Source organism: Globicephala melas, chromosome 1 (assembly GCF_963455315.2).
Source record: "Globicephala melas chromosome 1, mGloMel1.2, whole genome shotgun sequence".
Taxonomy (NCBI): Eukaryota; Metazoa; Chordata; class Mammalia; order Artiodactyla; family Delphinidae; genus Globicephala; species Globicephala melas.
The window spans coordinates 45900715-45927292 of record NC_083314.1 but is presented as its reverse complement, the minus strand read 5'-3'; the positions used below and the strand labels follow the sequence as shown (position 1 = coordinate 45927292).

At 42.8% G+C, this 26578-nt stretch overlaps 1 protein-coding gene across 1 annotated transcript in view; it reads left to right on the top strand.

The window, feature by feature from the left end:
- C1H1orf21 (chromosome 1 C1orf21 homolog) overlaps window positions 1–26578 on the top strand; it is a 231797-nt gene that overhangs the window by 77087 nt on the left and 128132 nt on the right. The window contains exon 2 of the mRNA XM_030873069.3: window positions 985–1203. Within this exon, the coding sequence (XP_030728929.1) occupies window positions 1110–1203 (94 nt within the window). The 5' untranslated portion in view covers window positions 985–1109. The remainder of the gene's footprint in view (window positions 1–984; window positions 1204–26578) is intronic.

Below are 26578 nucleotides of genomic sequence, written 5' to 3'. Positions count from 1 at the left end.
AACCCGTGCTCTGCAACAAGAGAAGCCACCACGATGACAAGTCTGCACACTGCAACGAAGAATAGCCCCCACTCGCTACAACTAGAGAAAGCCCGTGCACAGCAATGAAGACCCAACGCAGCCAAAAATAAAATAAATGTATATAAAACAAACAAGTAAAAAAAAAAAAAAAAAAAGATATACCACAATCTTCATTGCAACACTATTTACAATAGCCAGCACATGGAAGCAACCTAAATGTCCATTGACAGATGAATGGATAAAGAAGATGTGGCACATACATACAATGGAATATTACTCAGCCATAAAAATGAACAAGATTGAGTTATTGTAATGAGATAGATGGACCTAGAGTCTGTCATACAGTGAAGTAAGTCAGAAAGAGAAAAACAAATGCCGTATGCTAACGCACATATATGGAATCTAAAAAAAACGGTGCTAATGAACTTAGGGGCAGGACAGGAATAAAGATGCCGACATAGAGAATGGACTTGAGGACACCGGGAGGGGGAAGGTTAAGCTGGGACAAAGTGAGAGAGTGGCATGGGCATATATACACTACCGAATGTAAAATCGATAGCTAATGGGAAGCAGCCGCATAGCACAGGGAGATCAGTTTGGTGCTTTGTGACCACCTAGAGGGGTGGGATAGGGAGGGTGGGAGGGAGACGCAAGAGGGAGGGGATATGGGGATATACATATAGCTGATTCACTTTGTCATACAGCAGAAACTAACACAACATTGTAAAGCAATTATGTTCCAATAAAGATTAAAAAAAAAAAAAGTCCAGCCACGTGTTGTGCAGGGCACAGGCCTTCTGACCTTGCTTTTCAAGTGGGGGTCAGATGAGAGTGACCCGTGCTGCATTTCCTTCTTCGGCGCCTGGTCGCACCCCAGTCCAGCGGGGTCGGGCGGGAATCACCACGGAGACTGAGACACTGGCTTCGTGTCCCATATTCTGATCTAGCGCTCTCTTCTTGCAGGTGCGCACATTTTGACCGACTCAGCAAGAAGGTGGCTTTTCCTTGTGTCTAAAGAGAAGAAAATGTCCCCGTGTCTGTAGAGATGCTTTGCAGTTCAGCCCGGCTGAAGCTGACCGAATGAGACTATGGGCTGTGCCTCTGCGAAGCATGTTGCCACTGTTCAAAATGAAGAGGAAGCCCAGAAAGGGAAGAACTACCAGAATGGAGACGTGTTTGGTGGTAAGTGCAGTTGAGTTTCATCCTTGGCCCCTCCATCCAGGCCTTTCATGTGAACAATTGCAGTGTTCCTGTGTTCTGTTTGCTGGGGGGCGGGGTGGGGTGCAGGGGTGATGGGGGTTGTGGGTAGAGGGCTGATGAGAGATGATAAAAATCAAGGCAGATCTTTTACATTGGACAGTTTTCATAATTTACACCTAGAAGACTTTGAGGAGGATCATGGAGGTTTTATGCAGAGCTCACATTTAAATCAAGCTTTGAAGAACTAGTAGGACATAAACAGGTGCACGGGACAGTGGCCACAGGGTGTCCTGGTCCAGAACTGTAGGACTGAGCACATGGAGGTACAAAAGCGGGCAAGGATTTATAATGGAGGGAATGACATATTTTTTGGAGTTTATTATAAGTTTATAAGGAATTACTCTTTCTGTGAATTAGAAATTCTCGGTTTCAAAAACACAATTACAGTGAACTTAGAAATCGTCTTTTAACCATCCTGTGATGATTCATAGTGACTTGAGACTATCTAGTAAAGAGGTCACAAACTACCAACCCATGGCCACATCTGGTTTACAAATATATTTTCTTTGGCCCCCAGAGAATTTTAAAATAAAAAAGCAAGGCGGCCTTTAAAAATCAGGATGTTTCACACAAAACCCCAAATTTCTTGAGAAGGTCTGACAACACTGATTTTCCATTTCCTTAGGCAACAGTTGGTGGAACGGGGTAGCAGTTGCCGGTTCAGTCCGAGTATGGCCTCCAGTAAACGGCTGAGCCCTCCCCGTGAACGCACATCAGGCCCAGTTCACTCACTGACGTTCCATGCCTGGCCACTTACAGCCTTTTGAGTTTGTCTAATCTTGAGTTTGTCCTTTGGAAGATCAATGATTACCCTGATGCAGGGTGGCTATGGGTTTGTACAAAATTCCAGTTAGTCCAGGCAGATGAAGCAGTTTTTGCTGAATTACTTTAACAATAATACCCAAGACTTGACATTTTCATGGTACTTTTATTCATAAAAGCACCTTTACATCTCTTATTCAGTAAAGAACCTCATTGCAATGATGTTTACATGTCAACAACTCAAGTTGCACTATTCAGTCTCTGTCAAGGAATTCTATCGCGTTTCAATCTCTAGCTTTTGATCCATTGCATTGGTTGTTTCAGTCCCCTGGGAAAGAATTGGGAACAGTGTGGAAGGGGTAATGCTCTGTTACAAGTGGACTCATGTATGTGGACGGAGGAAGATTTCATTTTGGTTTGTTTTAAGGAGATGTATTTGTTGCCTGGAACAAATTTGCTTCTAGTGGTCACTACCAATAGAAACAAGAACTGTGGAGAAGAGGGACATATGAGCATCTTAATAAAGTAGAATCCAGCTCTTTGAAACCACACCTTCTGGGAAAACAGCTAATGGGAACTAGAGTCATTACTGTTACTCGCAAACACTTAACTTTTAAGAGGAAATAATCTAATATCAGGGATTTGTTTAAATTAACTTCTGTGTGAGGTTCTGTGTCATTGTCATTTTTGTAATTAGAGCTACCACTTATGGAGCCTTCACCATATGTCAGACACCAAGAAGCATTTACATTCATTTTCATGTTAAATTTTCATAACAATCCTGTGAAATCTGTGCCATCTTAATTTTACAGATTTGGAAGCTGAGCACAGTGTGACTAACTGATCCAGAGTTACTCAGCTACTAAGCGGTAGAATCAGATGTCTCAGACTCCAAAGTCCACATTTCTTTCTCAATGTCATTTCCTGCTGCCTCCCATCCGTCAGTCATTCCTTAACGCGAAAAAGTATTCACTGGCCGGTACATGGTGTGTCAGGCCCTTTGCTAAATGCCATGGAGGATACAGAGATAAACCTTGCTTTCTAGGAGTTCGTAAGAGGATGAAGAAGTGTTATGAGGCAGAATAAGCCAAATACCAGAAAAGGAAAAGACATACACATCGTGATAAGAGTCAGAGGGTTGAGAGACTGCCTTAAAAGGTGGGATCAGAGCAGATTTCTTATAGAGGTGACAGCTGACCCTGGCCCTAAAGGACTGGAGAATCTAAACCTGTCGGATGAAGGGTGTAGGAAGGAACTAGATGAGGAAAGGCTAGACGTGATGTGACCCATATTCAAGAATTACAGGTAATCCAGTTCGAATGTAATATAAAATATAAGTGAGAGGGAACTGGGTACAAAACTAAGTTAGAGTTATTAAATTATGGAGAATGTGGAATACCAAATTACAATCTGTAGAAAGGTAACCTTAGATTTGTGAGAGCAAAAATTTAGTGATATTCAGTATATTGTATTAATATTTTGCTTGTCAATGAGACCATCTAACCATTCATTTGCTAATATGGTTACAACTTTTATAGCTAAGAAGGCGTTCTGTTGTTCTAAAGTACCATGTGTAGTTTGCAAATGTTAGCATCTAATAAAGGAGTCTTGTATTAGTCAACTATTGCTGGGTAATGGACAGCCTCAAGATCTTAGTGGCATTCAGCAATAATCATGTCTTTCTTGATCACGAGTTGCTTGGTCAGCTGGATTGGCTCTGCTCCATGTCTCTCTCAGCTTCCTCCTGGGACCAGTGAGCCAAGGTGGGGGGTATGCTCTTCTTTTGCAAAAGGGTAAAATTATAAGTGATACACATGGTGCCTCTTAAGCTTAGGCTTAGACCTGGCACACTGTCACTTGCACCCACATTTTACTAGCCAAATCAAGTCACATGAACAGGCTCAAAGACAAGGGGCAGAGAAGTCCATCTGACCACAGCACATTCATGGGAAGGGTATGGATGTAGAGAAGGGTCAAGAATTGGGGCTAATAATTCAGTCTACCCCATGCCTGCCCAGTCATTGCTGTCTGTGTGGCTCCATGCCATAAAGTGCACTCAAGGCCTCTGCCAGCTTCTCTTCATCCTCCTGGTACTCACACTGAAGTTTCATTCACTCCAGCATTCGTCATCTTGTTACTCTCTCTTACATCAGCATTTGCAGGTTTGTGGCATTGTGTTAGATAAAGCAGGAATACAGGGAGGGAGAGAGCTTCATGTACCAGTCCAGGGAGAGTTTTCCTAGCCCTACAGGGTTCTGGGAGTAGAATTGTCAGAATCCATTGTGAACGTCAGTACCAGTATCCTAGATGTTACTGAATGCTAGAGTTTGAATATGACAAGAGAAGGTCCTATCTGTTTCTCCACTTGAATTAGTTTGCAAGCAGAAGTCTACAAAATCCCAATAGAACCACAGATGGTCACAGATGAATGGTAGATCTGGCTCACTTTTAGCCATTTGATATCTTTTGTCACCCATTGTTTCAGTGATCTATTATCACATAGCAAAGGACTCCAAACTTAGCAGCACTGATTTATTATTTTCCCCAATTCTGTGGGGTGGCTAGGGTTCATCTGCTGTTTTTTTTTTTTTTTTTTTTTTGCCTGGGCTCAGCCATGCAGCTGCATTCAGCTGGGAGCTCAGCTGGGCTCGACTGACCACGATGGCTTCAGACCTCTCTCCCTCTGGGTAGTCAAATTTTCATGTGGCAGCTAGCTTCCAAGAGAGGAAGTAGAAGCTTCCAGGCCTCTTAAGACCTGGGTTTGAAAGTACAAGAATGTTATTTGTGCCGTGTTCTGTTGAGCAAAGCAAGTCACAAGACCAACCCAGAGTCAAGGGAGCACAAAGGCTCTGCATCTGTTGAGTCTGTGCCTATAGGGAGGGGAAGAACTGCTGGGAGCTGTCTTTGGAGATGGGTTACCACACCCATTGACAGAGGCAATGAGAACTCATGACTGGATTGTATTCCAACCTGGACAGTTATATTCTGCTTTCTAAATCACGCCTCTATTTTCCACCGAATAAAATGGCCTTATTCACTTGTCAAAAGCTTAATGCTTGAAAGACGTTATTACCACATGTTGTTGAAGAGTTGACCAAGTCTGTGAAAGGTGGCACATTTGGGGATAGCTCTGAAGTATATGTCTCTGAGTGTGTGTACATACACACATTCGATCCTTTTCCTAAAAGTGTTAATTTAATTTCATAGCTTCTAAGGACATGCTGGGAAGCGTTGATAAGCAGTGTGTTTTTACAAATAGTAATTTCCATTTGTATGAAGCATTTTGGTCTCTGTGATATTTTGGTTATTTAGGAGATGATGCCAAAAGCTCAGCTTCCCTCTACACCGGTGCTGAATTGAACCCAGAGACATATTTTTGGGTGAAGTAGAAAAGGATCGCTTTATTACTTTGCCAGGCAAAGGGGGACACAGCGGGCTCCTGCCTCGGAAAACTATGTGTCCCCACTTGGAGAGGATAGTGAGAAGTTTTATTGTAATGGTTCAAAGAGGGCATGATGAGCTTGTGGACATTCTTCTGATGGGTTGGTGGTGAGGTAAGTAGGAGTCAGCATCATCAACCTTCAGGTTCCAACTTGTCTGGGGTCTACATGCTTGTGGGTAGCTACCATCGTTAACTTCTCCCACCTGGAGGGGGTTTCAGTATTTGCAAAACAGCTCAAAGATGTTGTTTGTATCCCTTGATGGGGAGCCAGGACCTTGCCCCAAGGCTGCACTGTTGTTTCTCTTGACTGTTTGTTTCTCCCTGGTCTCGCATCCCCTCCCTTCCCTAATTAACAACTGTTTGAATCTGCCCACTGGGACTCAGGGAAGGTCATGGAGGCTGAACCGAAGGCTCCTTCCTATAATCAAAGAAATGGGGGAAACAGAAAGGCTTTGTGCCCAGGAGCCCCACAGGGCCCTGCTTGGTATCAGAGACCCACCACTCAAAATGTGTGGAACAGAATTGCTATAGAATATTCCACCATTGAGGATTAACTGACAAATGGGCATCTTGACTCCTAGATTTCATAGACTTCAGGAGATCATTGACAAGGAACTTTATCACAGACGTTGACCTATAGACTTTCTTTCTATTTTAAGTATAGGAGCATAAAAAGTTTCAGATCTAAAGTTGTGTCTCATTTCTGTGGCCCTTTCAGAAGTAAAAGCCGGGCCAGAAAGCGCCATCTCCAGATTGGAATTTTCCTTCCCTCAGTGGTTAGGGCAGATGTGAAAAGTGATCAGCATATCTGCTGAGGTCATTCAGAGGACAACTGAGCAGATTGCCAAGACCAGCTTGCATAAAGTAAGTGACCAACAGGCTCAAGTTATCAGGAACTAGTAAGGCAAGTTCTAAGAAAAGCCAGGTGCTTATTGGATTTCTTTCAACCATCATTCACTTAGACTATTAAAGTAGGTGCACAAAACAGATTCAGGCCTTATTAGGGAAATTTTCATATCCAACCTGAGATCATTATGTCTTCTGCTGCCCATCCCCAAGGGGGGAAACTCTTCAGTTATATTGACTTTCCTATGTGCGTGAAGGTCGCCATCATTCTTCCAGTAACGTAGACTTTAATCTTGCAGAGGCTTTAAACTTGAGGCCTTTGTCTCTCCCAGTTCCCAGACCTGTGAATCTCACTCTCTCCTAGCATCACTTTTCCTACCACCAGCATAGTTTAGGTTGTTATAAGTCCATAACCCAGAATAAGGCAGTGTCCTCTGAACTGATGCTCCATTAGCTCTCTTTGTTGTTTGTTCGCTTCTTTGCTTTTGTTTTTAACTCTCAATTTTTTTGCACCCTTGCAGATGGTAGCAAGTTTTTCTGAAGTACTCCTTTGTCGATGTTAATTCTCCTGCACTCAGTTCTTAGACAGTAAAATCCTAAATCCTTAGTGAACATTCAAGACCTCTGACTATGGCTCTTACCCTCTTACCCACCTTGGCAGCCTTGTTTCATACTCTGTCCCTCATGTTTCCCTGTTCTTCGGCCAGAGGGACAGCTCACCCTGTGACTGCTTTGTACGCCTGTGTCCTCCAGGTCAAATACACCATGACCTCTGCTTGGCATGGGCCCTTTCTCCTGCGTTCATCTCTTTAAATCCTGCTCTTTTTCCAAACTTGCATAAAGCTTTCCTAATAACTTCAGAAAGAATCTCTTTCCTGCCATCCCAGAGTATATTTTTACATACTTATGTATTTGGTTTATTTGCTTATATGTTTAATCTCATTATCTGTGTGTGTGTGTCCTTTGTCTTATGAGCTGCAAAAAGCCCCTGGAGGAAGGGACTGTTTGACCTTGAGAGGACGCAGGCTTCCAGAAGCCGGGGCCTGACCATGCCAGCTCCCCTATGATGAGGTGGCCTTGACTGACTAAGGACCAAGACGGTCCTCTTGTTTGTATGTGTCCCCTTAAGTGGAAGTGCTTAGATTATTAGAGTAAATTCTTCTGGAATGGTGGTGTATAAAAGAGCAGCAGTAAAGCTTTCTTTCACTTGGGCTCTATATTGCTGTGTGGCTTCAGTTCTGATCTGGTCCTTGGCTACATAAATTGAGAACATATAGCAGGGTGTGTGTGTGTGTGTGTGTGTGTGTGTGTGTGTGTGTGTGAGAGAGAGAGAGAGCGAGAGAGAGAGAGAGAGAGAGGGCGTTATGCCAATCTGTTACCCATCTAAAATACTATAGGGAAAAAGAATACTATAGGGACCAACTTTACAGGTTATGGTGAAGATTAAATGCGAAAATAGATTTATACAGAAATTCAAAGCAGTTGGAAGCAAAGTAATAATTCACTGTTTCTTCCTGTAATAATTTCTGGTTGTGTAAAGTGAAGATTAATTAAAGATGAATTAATCTGTGTTTGTGTTTGTGAGATAGTAGTAGAGAGCATAATGTTTAACTCTCTGCCATCCAGTACAGTAGCCACTGGCCACTTGTGACTATTAAGCATGTGAAATAAGGCTAATCCTAATTGACATGTGCTGTAATGTCACACGCGATTTTGAGGACTTACTATGTTAAAAAAGTATAAAATAGCTCACTAATTTTCTATTGATTGCATGTTGAAAGGATAATATCTTGGATATATTGAGTTAAATAAAATCTATTATCAAAATTAATTTCCCTGGTTTCTTTTTACTTATTTCATGTTGCTGCTGGAAATGTTTCAAGTACTTACATAACTCACATTATATTTCTATTGGATACTGCTAGTTTAAGTCATTAGAAGGTAGTGTTGGTGTTGACAGTTTCCTTCCCTTTCAAGTTTCAGTTTTGGAGTTTACTTATTATTGAATCGAAGAGGAGAGGGGTTCAGCTGAGGCAGCAGCCCTCATTTTGTGCTTTGACTCTCCAGGTGGGAGGTGCATGCGGCACGCAAGACCATGAGCGAGACAGAGATTGGGAGCCAGCCTGGCAGATGAGGTAGAGCAAACTCTAACTTGCTCATCTCTCAATGCTAATTAGTGGTAGTCTCTAGCTGCCTCCCCTGTAGCTTTCCTGCTGGCCTCCAGAAGCTTCTTTTGACTTCTGAAGTTATTTCCCAAAGGTCAAAGAGGACATCTTCCCCTTCCCCCCGTCCTTTTTTTTTTTTCAGTGAGTTGGTAAAGAACCTTAAAAGAGAAGTGTTTGATGGGTGTGTGATAGAGCTGGGTCCCAGTCATAAAAGCTGAAAAATATTTAAGTCAAGATGAGTGAGGAACCTGGCCCTGGGTTTAGTCTTTGCAGATTCCACAAGGTCTTGAGCTGAGCCTCAGAAAGGTCTTACAGGCTTTTAGTACACATGGGGCTAATGAAATGATAGAAGTCAGCCCACCTTGGCCCTGAGTTTCCATCTCACACTTCCGACAGGAAAGTGCTTAGGCCAGTGTCTGACTCAGAGAAGGTCTCACAGTATCTTAGTTTCGTTTTCTGCTTTTAGATCGTTCCTGGGCCATTCTGATAGGTGCTTATCACTTTGACAGGAAAGAGGAGACAGGCCCAAACCGTGAGCATGTAAGGCAGTGATTGTGAGTTCCCTCCTACCAGCTGGGTTTCTTCCAGCTTCCCCACTTCCTGTGTTGTCTTTGACAAGGAGCCTCGTCAGTGCCTGAGTTTCCTTGTCTACAGTATAGCGATGATAATGGTATCCACCACTCAGGGCTGTGTGGAGGATCAAACCACGGAAAGCACTTAGAGAGATGTCGGGTGTAATTAGCAGCTGAGCATGAGTTGTAAACAGGAGTAGCCTGGCCCAGCCTCTTCCCTTTGGCCCCTTGCCACCTCAGAACAGCCCGCACTGGAATGCCACGTGATGCAGGATTTAATCGAGCTGAGGTAGAGTCAGTCTGAATTTCTGTTTGGAAAAATTTTCTATGACAGAAAGTCTCGAAATGCACTCTACTTTATATATTTAAAGAAAGAAAAATCCAAGTGCTATTTTTCCTTCCCTTGCCAACGGTACCGTGAGCGTGTTCTTTTAATATTATATACAGAGGTAAGCCGAAAAGTAGGCCCGTCTGTTGCTTATTGCTACAAGGCAGCCTGACTGCAAGAGGAGGGACCGTCCGAGTTCTCAGATGCCATAGACGGGGACGTGCTGGCAGGGCCCTCGGTGGTGTCACTTCAGTTTTATGTCTTGAGGGTTTCCTTCAATTGCTCCCTTGCCCCTCTAGGTGCCTGGTCTTCTCTGTAGCTGCCTGGAACCCTTCCTCAGGCAGAAAATAGGACTGAATTTGGCCCTGGAGAAGGCAGCAGAGATGCTGCTGGGTGCCTCCCGGTGGCCTGGTACCATCCAGTGGAAGGCACAGGGGACTGGAGCTGTGGGCAAGGCTTGTTCTCTGCTGGGGGAAGTTCTAAAAAAGTGACTCAGCCACAAGAGAGAAGGTAGGAGGGTTTCTGTACCCATAACACTTCTCCTCAGAGTTATTTTCTCCTGAATGACGTCAAAGAATTCAGAAATTCAAAACAATGTCCTCTTCCTGGAATCCTGGCTGATGCGGCAGAAAGGACCTGTTTTGCCATCAGCACCTGCCAGGTAGCACTTACCTAGCAGCACCTACCTGGTAGCAGCCACCTGCAGTGCACACCTGGCCATACCTGTCTGGTGCTTAGACCTCATTTAGGCCCCAGCTCTCTACGGAGAAGCGCAGTACCTACCTTCTGCACCTGGAGCCTTAAACGTGGCTGTTTCCTTTGCCCCTGAATTGTTAGCTGGCATCAAAAGCACAGACTCACACTTTACAGTTTATAAGGCTTTTTCACGAGCAGTTATAATCCCCACTTGATACAAAAGGAAACTGAAGAGCCCCGCCAGTTCACTTAACTGAAAAAGTGGGACTGTGCCTAGAATTAAGGATGCAGACTCTTGAAGAAGGGTGATTCCACTCTCAGGAATAAGATATCTGTCTTTGTCATTAAATCCGAACCCACTGCCAGTGCAGGGGACTCAGGTTCGTGCCCTGGTCCGGGAAGATCCCCCACGCCGTGGAGCAACTAAGCCCGTGCACCACAACTACTGAGCTTGAGCTCTAGAGCCCGCGAGCCACAACTACTGAAGCCCGCATGCCTAGACACCTAGAGAAAGCCCACGCAGAGCAACAAAGACCCAACACAGCCAAAAATAATAAATAAATAATTAAAAAATAATACTAACCCACTTTTGCTCAAGAGTCTTTACGAAGCAATTGTTAACTGGCTGCCCGAGTTCAGCCTCAGCTTTTTTTTTTTTTTTTTTTTTTTTAACATGAGGATGTTGCAAGACTAATGTGGTAGTTAGGGCTATTTTCAGTGAACCTGAAGTTCACTCGTGGTGAATGCACAGGCCTGGAATCTGACTAATGGGTTTCAAAGCCTGTCTCGGCTACTCACTAACATGTAGTCTTGACAAATTACTAAGGTTCTCCTTGCCTCAGTTTCCCCATCTGTATAGTATGCAGAATACAGTACTAGTACTTACTGCCTTCAGAGGACTTCAATGTATCAGTGAGTGGAAAGCCCTTAGATTAGGACCTGCCACATGATATGCACTGAGTGAAGCCCATTTATTTATTTATTCATTCATTTTTAGCATTTTATAAATTTATTTATTTATATCTGGATGCATTGGGTCTTTGTTGCTGCATGCAGGCTTTCTCTAGTTGCGGTGAGCGGGGGCTACTCTTCGTTGCGGTGCACAGGCTTCTCATTGTGGTGGCTTCTCTTGTTGTGGAGCATGGGCTCTAGGCACACGGGCTTCAGTAGTTGTGGCATGCAGGCTCAGTAGTTGTGGCTCATGGGCTCTAGAGCACAGGCTCAGTAGTCGTGGCGCACAGGCTTAGTTGCTCCGCAGTATGTGGGATCTTCCCAGGCCAGGGCTCGAACCTTAGTCCCCTGAATTGGCAGGCAGATTCTTTTTTTTTTTTTAATGTATTTTTTTAAAATTTATTTTATTTTTGGCTGCGTTGGGTCTTCGTTGCTGCAAGCGGGCTTTCTCTGGTTGCAACGAGCAGGGGCTACTCTTCCTTGCCATGCTCGGGCTTCTCATTGCAGTGGCTTCTCTTGCTGCGGAGCATGGGCTTTAGGCACGTGGGCTTGAGTAGTGCTCAGTGGCCTGTGGGATCTTCCTGGACCAGGGCTCTTACCCATGTCCCCCGCATTGGCAGGCAGATTCTTAACCACTGCACCACCAGGGAAGTCTGGCAGGCAGATTCTTAACCACTGCACCACCAGGAAAATCCCAAGCCCATTTATCATCATCATCATCATCATCATCATCATCTGGCCCTAGTTTCCCTTGACTGTGCTGGGGAAAAAGCATAAGCATAACCAGTCTATTGCAGATGTGGCATTCTCCAAACTTTAAAAGTTTATTGATTGTCTACATAATACTTAGCTCTTTCTTTTGTATTTTAGAATATTTGTGTCCCTGTGATTTGTTCTTTCTCTGTTTTGATCTAGACCAGCTTATGTTCTGTGTAAAATGTGAGTGTGTATGTGTCTTTAAATCAAAAGACTAAAGTATATGAATAAGAGTGGTGAATATAATATGCCTCATCACTATAAAAGTGTGGTTTAAAAAATAGTACTAACATAGAAGTTAGCAAACATATTTTCATTTATCAAACATTAATTTGTGTGTGTGTTGTATTTTTGTATATGGTGTGATCAGCATTTTCCTAGTCTTGGGTTTATCATGTACAGTGAGGATGTTTATAGAAGGAAGGACATTTCTTTGTGAAGCACTGTGGAGAGGCCAAGAGGCAACAGACACAGATTGTCATTGGATAAATGCATTCATAGCTAACTGAAATAAAAAGATGCACCAATTAGATACTATTTCAGTTGATGTTTTATTCTTTATTCATATTCAACTCTATTTTATTCTTTAAAATATGAATCATTTTGTAGAATTTATATGAACTTATATTCATAAGTATAATATTAAAAATTGAATTTCTAACTCATCCCTTCATACTAGAGTTTTCCAGATGAATCTAAAGGTTGAACTGTAAAATATGAAACCATAAAAGTACTATAAAAAAATGAATGTTTTTATAATCTTAGGTTGCAAAATGTCTTCATAATGCCACAAAACCCAACGCCCTAAAAGAAATAGTTGACTACATAAAAGTTTTAAATCTCTGCATGGCAACAAACACACCACCCGCCATGAACTGAGTTAAAAGACAAATGTCAAAGTGAGTGAGAGTAGTATCTGTAACACAAATAGGGTTAAAATAACTAGTATAAAAAGACTAAAATCTATTTAAAAATTTCCTTAAAATCTATAAGGAAAGAACTAATAACTCCAATTGAAAAATAGATGAAATTTGTGACCAGGCAATTGAAAAAGAAAAAATTTAAAAGGCCAATAAACATACAGAAAGATATTCAACTTCTTAGCAATCAAACAAACCACACCAAAACCCAAAGCAAAACAAAGCATTTGTCAGCACTCACATTGGCGGGAATAGGCATCTGTCTCGTGCTGTAACTAGGAATGTCAAACCAGAACAATTTTTCTGGGGCACCAAATGGTAATATATAATATGTAAAATTTAAATGAGCGCAGCCTTTGCCCCAGCAGCCCCACTTCTAGGAATTTATCATAAGGAGATAATTGGACAAGCATGCAAACGGCTATGCTCAAGGGTCTTTCTCACTGATGAAACATATATGGAATGCAGCCATTAAGGATTAAGGTACTCTATTTATTGAGATGGAAAGAGGTCTATAACATGTCGGTAAAGGGTTTTACACAGCATATCTTGTTTGTAAATTTTATATGTTTAAAATATATGTAAAATTCTGTGCAAGTTCATAAAAGAAGTGTTTGGAAGACTGTTTACCAAAGCGTTAACAATGGCAGGCTCTCTATTGTGGAGGTTCAGGTGATGCTTAATGCCTTTTTTTGTATTTTCCTGTATGATTTAACTCTTTTGTGGCTAACATTTATCATTAATACAGCCATTTATTTTGATAAATATAATTTTATGTTCCCATCTTCTGAAGGCCTTCAGTTGTGCTTTCAGGGTAATGTGAACTCTATCCCACAGGAGAGAGCGCTATCACTGGGAATAGCCCCAGGGCAACAGGGATTGAACGATAGTCTTGTTTGTCCAGGTAAATAGAGTCTGATCAGTGGTGCTTGTTGGTTTCATTTAAAACCTAGCAGTTCGTTCAGTCCATGAAGTGCTTAGTAGCTCATGTGGCTTAGACAGGGTGCGAGGCACTGAGGCTATAAAGATGGATTAAATCTGGTCCCTTTCTTTTAGGAACTGATAATGATGCAACAGATGGGCATCTCAACAAAAAGTGTCAGTGTCCTATGATGATAATGCAAAAGGGTCTCTTATCTTAGGAGTAGGAAAAGACTCATAAAGAGGATGATTGCAGTTATACTCCAGTAAAGATGTTACAAAAAAAAGAGGATGATTAAGGCCTCAGCTGGGTCTCAAACGATGAAAAACAGACAAAGGAACAGAGGTGTGGCAGGAGTTTCAGGCTGAGAGACAGTGAAAAGGCTCAGAGGTACATTATGCATCAGGCATGTCAAGGGGAGACTGGGAAGCTTTACCAAACCAGTGGGGAAATAACTTTAGAAAATTTCATATTAGGGCAAGTATTTTAATATTTGGAAATTTTACACTGTAATTTTTTTTTCGAAACACCGAAAACCTCACACTGACAGTATAGGAACCATAATTATGTTACCTGGAAATTGGCCGAGCATTTATTTATTTTTTAAAATTTATTTTATTTATTTTTGGCTGCATTGGGTCTTCATTGCTGCGTGTGGTCTTTCTCTAGTTGCGGCGAGCTGGGGCTACTCTTCGTTGCCGTGCGCGGGCTTCTCATTCTAGTGGCTTCTCTTGTTGTGGAGCACGGGCTCTAGGTGCACGGGCTTAGTTGCTGCGCTGTATGTGGGATCTTCCCAGTCCAGGACTTGAACCCGTGTCCCCTGCATTGGCAAGCAGATTCTTAACCACCATGCCACCAGGGAAGCCCTGGCCGAGCATTTAGAAAACACTGGACAGATAGTGTAGGAGATTAAATAGCTTAATTCCTTAAGCTATTTAAATGATCAGCCTCACATCAGGTTAGATAATTACAGACCTTGAAATACTAATGCCAGTACATGATCTTGCATACATGTTGAGACTGTATTATCATTAAAGCATCACAGAACCAGCCAAGACAAAGTATGGTAGTGTGGTATTTGTCCCATGCAGGGATCAGAACATGACAGTTATTTATTATTGCACACTGGTGATGTCTCCAAAGTTGATTTTATATGTGTCATATGTCACGTGTCAATTCTTCACATCTGGTGAAATAAGAAAGACAAGTTATACTGCATTGAGAGGCATGTTGTAGGAAGTTGTGGCACATGAGCCCTGAATCTTTGCCCAGATTTTAAAGGGGGAGGATTGGGACAGAGTAGGAGATAGCAATAGCAGGTCCATCCCCATGGGACAGAGCAGAAGTAGGTCTAGCATTCATTCACCCACCAGGCCTTCCTGAGCTTTCAGCTGTGAAATGTTTCCAGTTGAGTAGTTTGTGATCATAAATCGGTGTCACAGTTGAATTGTGTTTCTGATGACACATTCTAAACAGTGAGGAAAATTGCTTCATCCAATTCAGTGTTCCTAAGGTAATAATCCTCATTCAGTGGCTATTGATAGACCAGTTACAAGGTTAGAATGGCTCCACTTGAACCAGTGTTTATAAACAGGCCCTGTGTGCTCGTGGGTGGTGGATACACAGGAAACAGAATCAAGTGACCTGCCTCAAAGAAGTTACCTTATTTTAGAAAAGACACCATTTATGCACGGGAAATATTCAGCAAGAAATAGAAACTTGAAAATATGTAGCAAAGTGCTACACTGAGTGTCTGTTGGCACAGAATATCCTTGGGTACCATGGGTAATGGGACAAATTAATGTAGGCCTGCATTTGGGGTAGAGAGAAGAGTGAAATGTGATGGGAAAATAAAGACATTTCCCTTCTAGAGAAAGATCTAGCCACTCTTCAGTAAATCGTTATTAGTTCATGATCATTGACTCTGAGCTCCTTGAAGATAATGCTTTTAATTTAATCATACACTGCTCTTACCTAACATAATATAATGTCCGCTATGTAAGTTATTCAATAATAATGAACTGAAATTAATGATATCTAGTATTTACCGGGGGCTGTTATGCCCACTTATAGGTGAGGGGATGGAGATGGTGAGAAGTTAAGCAACTTTCCTAAGTTTACACAGGGAATATGTTAACCTAGGGAACTCGGCTGTGTCTGGTTTCAGAACTTAAGTGAACAAATGTGTGTTTTTATGAAGGGGAAGCAAGGAAGGCATTCTGTTAGTCATAGAAAGGGATTTTAAAAAATATACAAGATACAGTTCCTCTGTTCCAGGAACTTTCAATCTAAAGGAAGAACGAAGCCGTGGATCACCTACCTCTTCCTTTCTCAGCCTGGCTGTCTGTCCGTCAAGCACTGATTGCTGGAGCCCTGATATATGTGGGGCCCTTTGGTCCTGGCCCTCACCCTGTGATCTGATGGCAGTCCTCTGGCCCAGTCCTCTCAGTGCCATCTTCACTGCCATGGATCATCCCATGACAGTGAACTTCAGGGCTCCACAGATGTGATGCGCCATGCTTCACACTGAATTTCTTTTTGTTGTTGCTGGCAAACAATCACTGAGTACTGGTAGGAAAACACCCCCTCTTATTGTACCCTGCTTCTGAGCCAGCGCCTGTTGACTAGGGTCTGGGAAACTTACATCTGAGCCAGAGTAAGGTCAAGGGCACCTCTGTTTTAGAGTCTGGGAACTCATCTGCATGTCTGGCTCTGTCTGGCTTTGCAGTTCCTTGGACCAAATGAAAACCTAAGTGTATCAAATAATTAATCTTAAACTCTCTAGACTTTGGGATAGGAAGACAGTAGAGTTTACTATAGTTGCTGCTTCATTTCCTTGTTCGGGTATTTCTGTTTGTTCGTTTCATTGTATTAAGATGCTCTGATGTTAAATGGGGAAAAACTGGTTATGAAACTCATATATATAGAATGTCATGGACTGAAAACAAGCCTCTAGGTATTTACCAGGAAAGGTGAGTGATGATTATCTCTAGGCGGTGCTTTGCACTTCTGTTGTATTTCCAAATATCTACTCCTTCTTTTCTAAAGGAAGTTTTTTGAAAAATTAAATAAATTTTATTTTCAAAAACATACTATGATGACCATTACTGTTTAAGATGAATATGCTGTTTATGAAAGAAAGAATAACCTAGAAAACTTTCTTAAAGGAGTTTATTTAGTACTTTTTATGTGCCAGACGTTATTTCAAGCATTTTGTTATTTATTAATTCGTTTAATCCTCAGAATACCTTATGAGGTAGGTTCCAATAGGAACCTATCAGCATGGTCCCCAAATCTGTACCTCCAGCCACTATGCCATGCTATTTTATCTTCAAGTCCTTTTTAACTTAAAGTTACCACCTGCATAGGTTATAAAATATGAAAAGCAATGTGGTCAAGATGCTGGCTTATTAAGAAAGTTCTGTATTTTCATATACCTGTTGCCACTGGAAGTATCAACACGTGTAGCACTTTCCCTCATTAGGAATTATTGCTGATAGCAAAGTTCTTCTGTCTCATGCTTCTCAGTGCCAACTTCACCGTGAACCATCACACTGAACTCCAGGGCTCTGAAGAAATTGCTCACTTTCCTAACTCCTGGTACACTAAACAGTTCGGTTTCATTCTGCCTGTCTTCAGCCCTGCACCCAATTGGTCACATAAGATTGAGAATAAATTGAAAGATAGGAAATAAGTATGATATAATTCCCTCTGTGAAGTTTATTTTTAGCTAATGGGCCTTGTCTTGCTGTTCATTTCATAGCATAAAGAGGAGAAGTCATGTGGGGCTTGACAGATTACTAATTCGAAATTGAGCCACCTTAATCCTTTGTGACTTGACTCTCAGTCTCTCATTTCTCACATTTTCTACTGTAAGTAATTCTTTGCAGAAGTAACTATCTTAGAGCGCACAGTGGGCTACATACGGCGTAAGGTTTTATTAAAACAAACAAAACAAATGATTGTGGCCCAGGAAGCCCAGTTTATAGAGAAGTCCTTGACTCAGTGGCTGGAGATCTTGGGTGTGGTTGGGTGCTGCTGCAGATTGGCTGCTACAAGGCGATCTCTGTCATCCTCAGTTCCACATTTTGGGAGTGAGTGTTGAACTTAGGTGGGAGAGTGTTGAGCACTCATGTTCAAAGTTTCTACTTTACCTGCTTCCCAGACTGTGGACGGTTCACAGGACTCTGTGGTCTCAGTTTCTCTCGAGCCACGGGGCCATTGGAAAGACTATATATGATACTGGTTTTTTTTTTTTGCGGTACGCGGGCCTCTCACTGTTGTGGCCTCTCCCGTTGCGGAGCACAGGCTCCGGACGCACAGGCTCAGCGGCCATTGCTCACGGGCCTAGCCGCTCCGCGGCATGTGGGATCTTCCCGGACCGGGGCACGAACCCGTGTCCCCTGCATCGGCAGGCAGACTCTCAACCACTGTGCCACCAGGGAAGCCCTATGATACTGTTTTGATGAGTTTTTTTTTAAGAAAAATGATGATGGTGGTAGTGGTCAACAAATAACAGCTTTATGGTCCCAAGTTGACCAAGTGTTGATTGCTTTATAATTGTTTTCTTCTAAAAATTTAGAGAGAATTATCCCCAATATCTTCTGTAGCTTCAAAGCATTACCACAAGTAGAAGGCAAGAAAGCTGGAAATATGGGTGTTAACTATCCCTGGTTCCATCTTGGCTGGCTGGTTGTTAGTTTATCTTTCGTGCAGCGATGCTTGAATTGGTACAGTGTAGGTGCTGGTCAGTGTGAGATTTGTATTGCTGACTTTCTGTTGTAAAGTTTTGTTAGAAGTAGTAGTGGGATATGTTAGTTCTACTTTTGAAAAGGGTAATAAAATGTATGATAGGACATAGTTTTAAACAAAATTTAGACAAAAGGGAACATTTAATTTCCCAGGTTGATGACTTTTCCCAGGTTGATGACTCTAACCTGGTCACTTTCAGAGTGTGATTTTGTTGTTGACTTAACGTAGCTATACTGTGTTGGTCCAGCCAGACTCTAAAAAAGCAAGAGAAAGTCACAACTTATAGAAAGTCAAATTCTAAAGGATAACAAAGAGATAATAGTCTTGTGGCTGTTATATTAAATATATGCATAAATAATATTCTACTAACATATAATTAACGATACAGTTTTAAACAATGAATAAAAATGGTCTTTGGTTTATAAAGGTTGCATAATTAAAGTTTTTATTGAAGTATAGTTGATTTACAATATTGTGTTAGTTTCATGTGTACAGCAAAGTGATTCAGTTATACCTATAAATATTTTTCAGATTCGTTTCTATTATAGGTTATTACAATGTATTAATTAAATTTTCTTAGATAAAAGGGCCATTGCTGGGAAAGGAAATTGGTGGAGAGAGGGACAAGTATATGCAGTTCACTTCCTTAAAGGTAATAGTCCATGCTTAAGTTATAATGTAAGTAGATATTTACATTTTCATTTAAAATATATTTTCAAAAGCTATGTGCATGGCTATTAAGAACTGAAGGTAAAAGATTAAGGGTGAAGTGAAAAAGCATGGTGCTAAAATACCAATCTGTGAAACTAATGAATTTTTTTCAGATTGTAAAACAAAGCCAAAGTGGTACAAATCTGTATTTACATTATGTTGCATTTCCATTTTGAAAACCACATTCAAGCCAAGCTAAATTGCATTTAAATTCCCTTCTAGCTACAGGCACCCATGCTTCACTGTGTAAATGTCACTGTTGATTTTGATCTATAACCAAAGAAGAAATGATCAGATTATATATGAAATAGGATTTTATTTTTAATGTTGCACCCAGCATTTTGGCCTTTATTGTGTCAGCTGTTCAACACAATATTTATTCATTAATCTTTTACTTCCCATTGCCTTCTTTCACTCCAGAAATGTCTCTTTATTTAAAAGTGTTTAGGTCTTGGGCTTCCCTGGTGACGCGGTGATTGAGAGTCCGCCTGCCGATGCAGGGGACACGGGTTCGTGCCCCGGTCTGGGAAGATCCCACATGCCGCGGAGCGGCTGGGCCCGTGAGCCATGGCTGCTGAGCCTGCACGTCTGGAGCCTGTGCTCCGCAACGGGAGAGACTGCAGCAGTGAGAGGCCCGCGCACCACAAAAAAAAAAAAAAAAAAGTGTTCAGGTCTTGAGTTTTGACCACGGCTTTCCTCCTTTGTTCCTTGCCTTGTTTCCTCTAATGCAGTTGTTCAGTTGCCAAGCATTAAAATGAAAAGCAATATGCTTTTAGCTCAGATAAAACTCTGAAAATCACAGTTATTCATTCAAGAAATATTTATTGAGCAATTGCTAGAAACTGGCTTTTACTAGGGGACGTAACAGGTAAAAAGACAATGACTGCCCTCATTTTGTTCACATCCTAGGTAGTGACCCAGGCAGTAAACAGAAAGACATATAATACACTATCGGGTGGGGATGAGCACAATGAGAAAAATAACAAACGCAAGAGACAGTGATACAGTGGCTTTTTTTTTTTTTTCTGGGCTGTGTTGGGTTTTCATTGCTGCACGTGGGCTTTCTTCAGTTGCGGTGGGCAGGGGCTACTCTTCGTTGCGGTGTGCGAGCTTCTCATTGCGTGGCTTCTCTTGTTGCGGAGCACGGACTCTAGGCACACAGACTTCAGTAGTTGTGGCATGTGGGCTCAGTAGTTGTGGCTCACGGGCTATAGAGCGCAAGCTCAGTAGTTGTGGTGCACAGGTTTAGTTGCTCCGCGACATGTGACATCTTCTTGGACCAGGGCTCGAACCTGTGTCCCCTGCATTGGCAGGCGGATTCTTAACCACTGTGCACCAGGGAAGCCCCGCGGTGGCTATTTTAGATTCATAGATCAGAGAAGGTCTGCCTGAGCAGTTGACATTGTTGAGCAGAGACCTGAAGGAAGGAGCAGGCCAGGAGAACACGCAGGAACAGTGTTTTAGGCAGAGGAACACCAGGGCCAAATCCCTGAGAGGGGGCAGCTGGTGGTTCCCAGGAAAAGTCTGAGGCCCTCAGGTGGGGAGAGTGGTGGGTGATGAACTCAGAGAGGCAGCCTGGGGTTAGACCAGGGGTCCCCACCCTCTGGGCAGCAGACCGGTACCGGGCCTCACAGCAGGAGGTGAGTGGCAGGCTAGCGAGCGAAGCTTCATCTGCCGCTCCCCCCCATCACTGCGCTGGCATTACCGCCTGCACCATACCCCCCTCCCCCCACCCCCCCAGTCCGTGGAAAAATTGTCTTCCACGAAAGCCGTCCCTGGTGCCAAAAAGGTTGGGGACCGCTGGGTTAGACTGTGTGTTGCCCCCAAGCTCAAATGTGGGCTCTGGATTCTATTCTAAATGTAATAGAAGCCAGGAGAGGGTTTTGGGAGTGGGGGAGTAATGTATTCTGACTTTGGTTTTAATGTTATGGCTTACCCTGGCTGCTGTGTAGGGAGTAGACTGTCAGACCTGGCCAAGGCCAAGTCTACCCATAGAGCTCCCTGAAGGAGACAAGTGAATCATTTCTAGGCCCTCCCCAGTTGAGGGGAGGTCAAAAGGATTTCAAGGCTTGAAACCCACGCCTAAGAGCGGGTGACATGGCTTGATCCACGGGAAACAGGTTCCTCAAACGGTGATGTCGGCTGTTTCTGGAAACTGACATGGTGGTGGTGTAAGAGGGGTGAGCTTGCAGTCCTTGCCCTTCTGGTCTGGCAGATACTTTGTACACCCAGACGTCGGGTGTACCTCTACCAGATCCTGCAGGAGCAGTGGGGAACCTTAGCACCCACTGGCCTTGATCAGGTTAAAAGCCTCTTTACACCATGTAAAAGAAACTTTGGAACATGTCCAGGTCATGCATTATACTTTAAGATCTTTGAACTCTCGAGATTTTACCTAACTCAGGCCTTTGGGTGCAAGCAGTGTCTTAGAAAGGTAGCTGAAAGAATACGGTACAGAAGATGTGCTGAGGAACTGTGGCTGTTCTGTGTCTCTGTGTGAACTGTCCTCCCAAATTCTCCTTTGGCCTGTTTGTATAGAATGGTGTGGGCCTTTCATACTTTTCTATGTGTTGAAAATGTCTGATTTAAGTCATTCAAAGGCTTAGAAGTTACAGCAGTTATTTAATTTAATTAATTTATTTTTTTTTACTATTTCCAGCTTTATTTACATGTAATTGACATAGAAGGTATAATTGAAGGTGTACAATGTGACGATTTGATGTACATATACATTGCAAAATGATTATCACAATAAGGTTAGTTAACACTTCCATCACGTCACATAATTAATTATCTTTTGCGTGTGTGTGCACATGTTGAGAACATTTAAGATCATTTCGTTAGCAACTTTCAAGTATATAATACAGTATTATTGTCTAGAGTCACCATGCTGTACATTACATCCCCAGAACTTACTCATCTTATAACTGCAAGTTTGTACTCTTTGACCAGCATCTTCTTATATTCCCTCACCCTCTAGTTGCTGGCAACCACTATTCTACTCTCTGCTTCTATGAGTTCAACTGTTTTAGATTCCATATGTAAGTGCTATACAGTATTTGTCTTTCTCTGACTTAGTTCACTTATCACAGTGCTCTCAAGGTCCATCCATATTGTCACAAGTGGCAGGATTCCTTCTTTCTCATGGCTGAATACTATTTTATTGGCTATATGTGCCACATTTTCTTTATCCATTACTGCATCAATGGACATTTAGGTTGTTTCTATACCTTGGCTCTTGTGAATAATGCTGCAGTGAGCATGGGAGTGCAGATATCTCTTCGAGATCCTGACACCATCTTTTTCGGATGTATACCCAGAAGCGGGATTGCTGGATCATATATATGGTAGTTCTCCTTTTAATTTTTTGAGGAACCTTCATACTGCTTTCCATAGTGACCGCATCAGTTTACAATCCCACCAACAGTGCAGGAGGGTCCCCTTTTCTCCAAATCCTTGCCAACACTTCTTATGTCTTTTTGATGATAGCCATTCTAACAGGTGTGAAATGATTCAGCAGTTCTTTTTTGCTACTGTACATCCCCGTTGAGGAAGCAAAATGGACCGTAGAGAACTTTCACTATCGTAATCTACATTTAAGTAGCTTACATATAGATGGTGGGTGAGGGTCACTGAAGACCACTTACCCATCAGCTCTGTGTCCTCAGGTTCGCACTGCAGAGCCTACCTCACAATTGCGATACTGCACAATTTGAATTTAACTGAACCACTCAAATGCCCTTATGAATCCTTCCTGAAAGATAAATAATAAAAAACAGCTGCCATCTCTTACAAACAAATTGAGCAGAATGTGTTACTAAAATAGTCTCGTGCAAACCGACCAGGGTGTGGAAGATGGTGTGTTCTTGTTTACTGTGCTGCTAGCCATTATAGTGTCCTCGAATATGCTGTTCCCCCCACTCACCCAGACACGTTATCCCTAAAGAGCTATTCTTTGTCGCTGTCAGAACACACTTTAGTCTCTAAGGGGAATCTAACTTGGCGATTCATGGCAACTGGAAGTGATCTTTTGTTCTATGTGAATGAATCTCTTGTGAGAAGAGGTAGAGACTTGGCAGGAGAGAGAGGAAGAGGGCGAGAGCCCTCCTCGCCCCTCATATGCACATGTGAACGAGCTCTCTCCTCGCCTTCTGGGGCCTTTCTTCATGAGACCCGCAGTGAACGTCGAGTCATGAATATTTTTTATAAGTAGGGAAGCTGTACTCTTTTATCACAAATTGTATTTTAGCTGTGCTTTTCCGTTTTAAAAATTCAGTGGCAGTGCTTGTAGCCTTGGGAATTACTTTAACTGAAAACAACTCTATCCAATTTCTTCCTATTCTTGCTAATGATTTTGCTGCCACTAAATTATTTCTAATGGCTGTAGCACCCAGAAGTGAGCTTCAGTCCAGAGGCATATTAAAAGAATCACCAAAGATCACTGAAAAGCAATTTAAATTTTTACTGAATAAAGAATCCCAGAGGCATCTCATTCATAAACCTACTTCACAATGTACTGAAATCTATTCCCGTGAATCTCTAGCTCTCTGCCACTCTGGTGACTTTTTGTCTGTCTTTCTTTGGACTACCTCCAAAATCTCCCCTCTCTAATCTTCTGCAAAACTTTCCACTCCAGCCCAATTCTTCTCATTAGCTCTGCTCTTTCTGGTGTAAATCCAGGCTGCTGCAGTTTCCCGCTAACCTCCTCACCCCATCGCCAGACTGCATCACAAAAGAGCACAAGCACGTCTGGCCTGCTGGTGAGGTGCCTTGGGAGAGGGGGAGGGGACTAGGATGCGTAAGCATCCGGAGTATTATCTGAGAATCTTTTCCTTAACAGAAATCCACTTAAGTCAGAACCCAGTTAAAGGAATTACATCAGATCAACATTAAAATGTCCTTCCTCCTTAACACACACACACACACACACACACACACACACACACACACACACACTCATTGGCCAAATTGTTCAATGTTTTGGTTTACTCTATTGCGGCCACATTAAATGGGAAGAGTTTCTGGAATGATCATAGAATTTCCTAATCCTGACCAGCCATCCCGCAAATTCATGACCCTTGATCTTGGGCAGCAGTGAAGGATTAACTGTGAATGAATCAGCAGAAATTTATTGCCAGTCCTAGAAAAGCAACTCTCATTTCAAGCCCTCTTGACAGTGGAATGACATTGGAGTTTTATTGACTTCATGTACAAAGGAAGGCATGTGAGCCGCTCTCTTAGTATCTGTTCGTAATTGCTGTTAGTGCCTTATAGTTTACCCCTAAAAAGAAAATAACTGTTTGCATTTATTTTAGATCTTATTTTATCATAATACATTTTCTAATGCCTGACTGAAAAGGTTTATCTTTATCTTAAAGGTGACTTCCATTCGGGGAGAGGATCCATATTGTGATAACATTTTCTAATAGTTCTGTAGTGGAAATCAGCAAACAAAGAGAATTTTTGTTTTTATCAGAAATTAACTTTACTACACGTTTGTGGGAAAGTCAAGTAAGAGCCTGGGATCTGAGTCAGACTGCCTGGTTCAAGGCCTGGCCCCATTCCCACCACTTACTGGATGGTATAGCTAGCTGGATGAGTGAACATTTCCTTAGGATGGAGACATTGACGGTTCTCTTCCTTAGAGCCCTGTGAGCATTAAATGGGCTGTTGTATAACAGCTTTTCTGAACTGGATCTGGGACATTTAAAGGGCTCTATAAGGGGGCTTCCCTGGTGGCGCAGTGGTTGGGAGTCCGCCTGCCGATGCAGGGGACACGGATTCGTGCCCCGGTCCGGGAGGATCCCACATGCCGCGGAGCGGCTGGGCCCGTGAGCCATGGCTGCTGGGCCTGTGCATCCGGAGCCTGTGCTCCGCAGCGGGAGAGGCCACAACAGGGAGAGGCCTGCGTACCGCAAAAAAAAAAAAAAAAAAAGGGATCTATAAACGAAAGCTCTCATCCTCCTCCTCTTCCTCCACCTCCAGTGAAGGAAGACATCCTAGATTTGTTGCTTGGTCTTAATGCTAAGATCATATATCAAAATTGTAGTGTATAACAGAAGGCTTAAAAGGAAGTTATCTTTCAGAATACAAATTTTTTGTAAAGACATTGCAATATTTACTGTATACTGTAGAATAGCTTCCGTTTTCTTCCATTAGATGCAGTGGTGGTCAAATCGCCATTGTAATGAAAAGTCTCACAACCCTTACTTTGATTGGTATATTAATTCCTAACTTAAGCAGCACAGGGATGGTATCTTCCACCGACAGAAGCTCCAGACGCCTGACAAGGGAGGCTCTGATAGTTTTCCTGATGTTACCCATGAATGTTAGTTGCTTTATAACTTTTATTTATGTCACTGTGATTTGCAAATATGTCCAAATCCTTTCTGAATCCATTCATACTTCATGCCTGTACCATTTCTCAGAGTAATTATTTCCTGTGCTTTGCAGTTTAAAAAAAGAACTGGCTTCGTGGTTAGGAGCCTGGCCCTGGATTCCAACCAACCTGGGTTAGAACCAGCACTGCCACTTGACCAGCCAATCAAGAACTAATCTCTGCAACTGGAAAATGGGTTATAATACCAGCCTCATAGGGCCGACATGAGGATTAAATCAAAGCAGGGGAGAGGACAGCTGGGCAGGCTTTCTCTTGAACGGTTATCAAGGATAAGAGGAACCGCACCAAGAATAGTAGAGAGGACTTAGCTGGCCTCCAGCTTTTCTGTGGTTGGTGGAAAACCAGCACTCCATAAGAGTCAGAGCGGGGCTCTTGAGAAGCTGGGTAAATGGCTGTCAGAGCCACCATGCATGCCCTCCCTCTCTGGGAGTGGCTCGCCACGCATTCTCTTTCTTGGTTAGGAATTATTACTGTATGATACAAAAATTAAACCCCCTCTCCATGGGAAAGCCTTGGTTGCATGTGCATTCCTAAAGGAGTCCAGGCTAGATTTGCCTCGGATTGCATGTCTTTTGTCAGAGCATGTCAGAAGATGCATGTTCCAGGGCCCTTAATGACTGGCCAGTAGTTCCCTGGTCCCTGAGTGAGCCTCAGATGAATGGAGGAGATGTGCTATCTGGCCTCTGAAATGATGCAATGATTCAGGAATGAGGCCTGCAGGTCCAGTCTTCATTATTAAGGGTGCTGTAATGAGGGAAGCTTTACCACCCTCTCATCCTTGCAGCTGTGGACACCTCTCAGCTTGTCCTCTTCGGAGGTGTGGACAAGACCCTAAGAATGCTAAGAGGCCATAGCAGCCGTGCACAAGCATCGCAACGCACTCCGTTCACCCAGAGAAGTCTATCCCCTGCCTCCACGGCACACGGCTGGGAAGTCACCAAGCCAGGTCCAGAAGAGAAAGGCCCTTTGAAGCCGGTGCTCTGTCCCTTGTGGTTCACTGCTGTCCCGCCAAAAGGGAAGGAGCTGGGATCAGGTTCAGTGGCAGCTTCTTTGCCCCTAGGATGGATCACACCC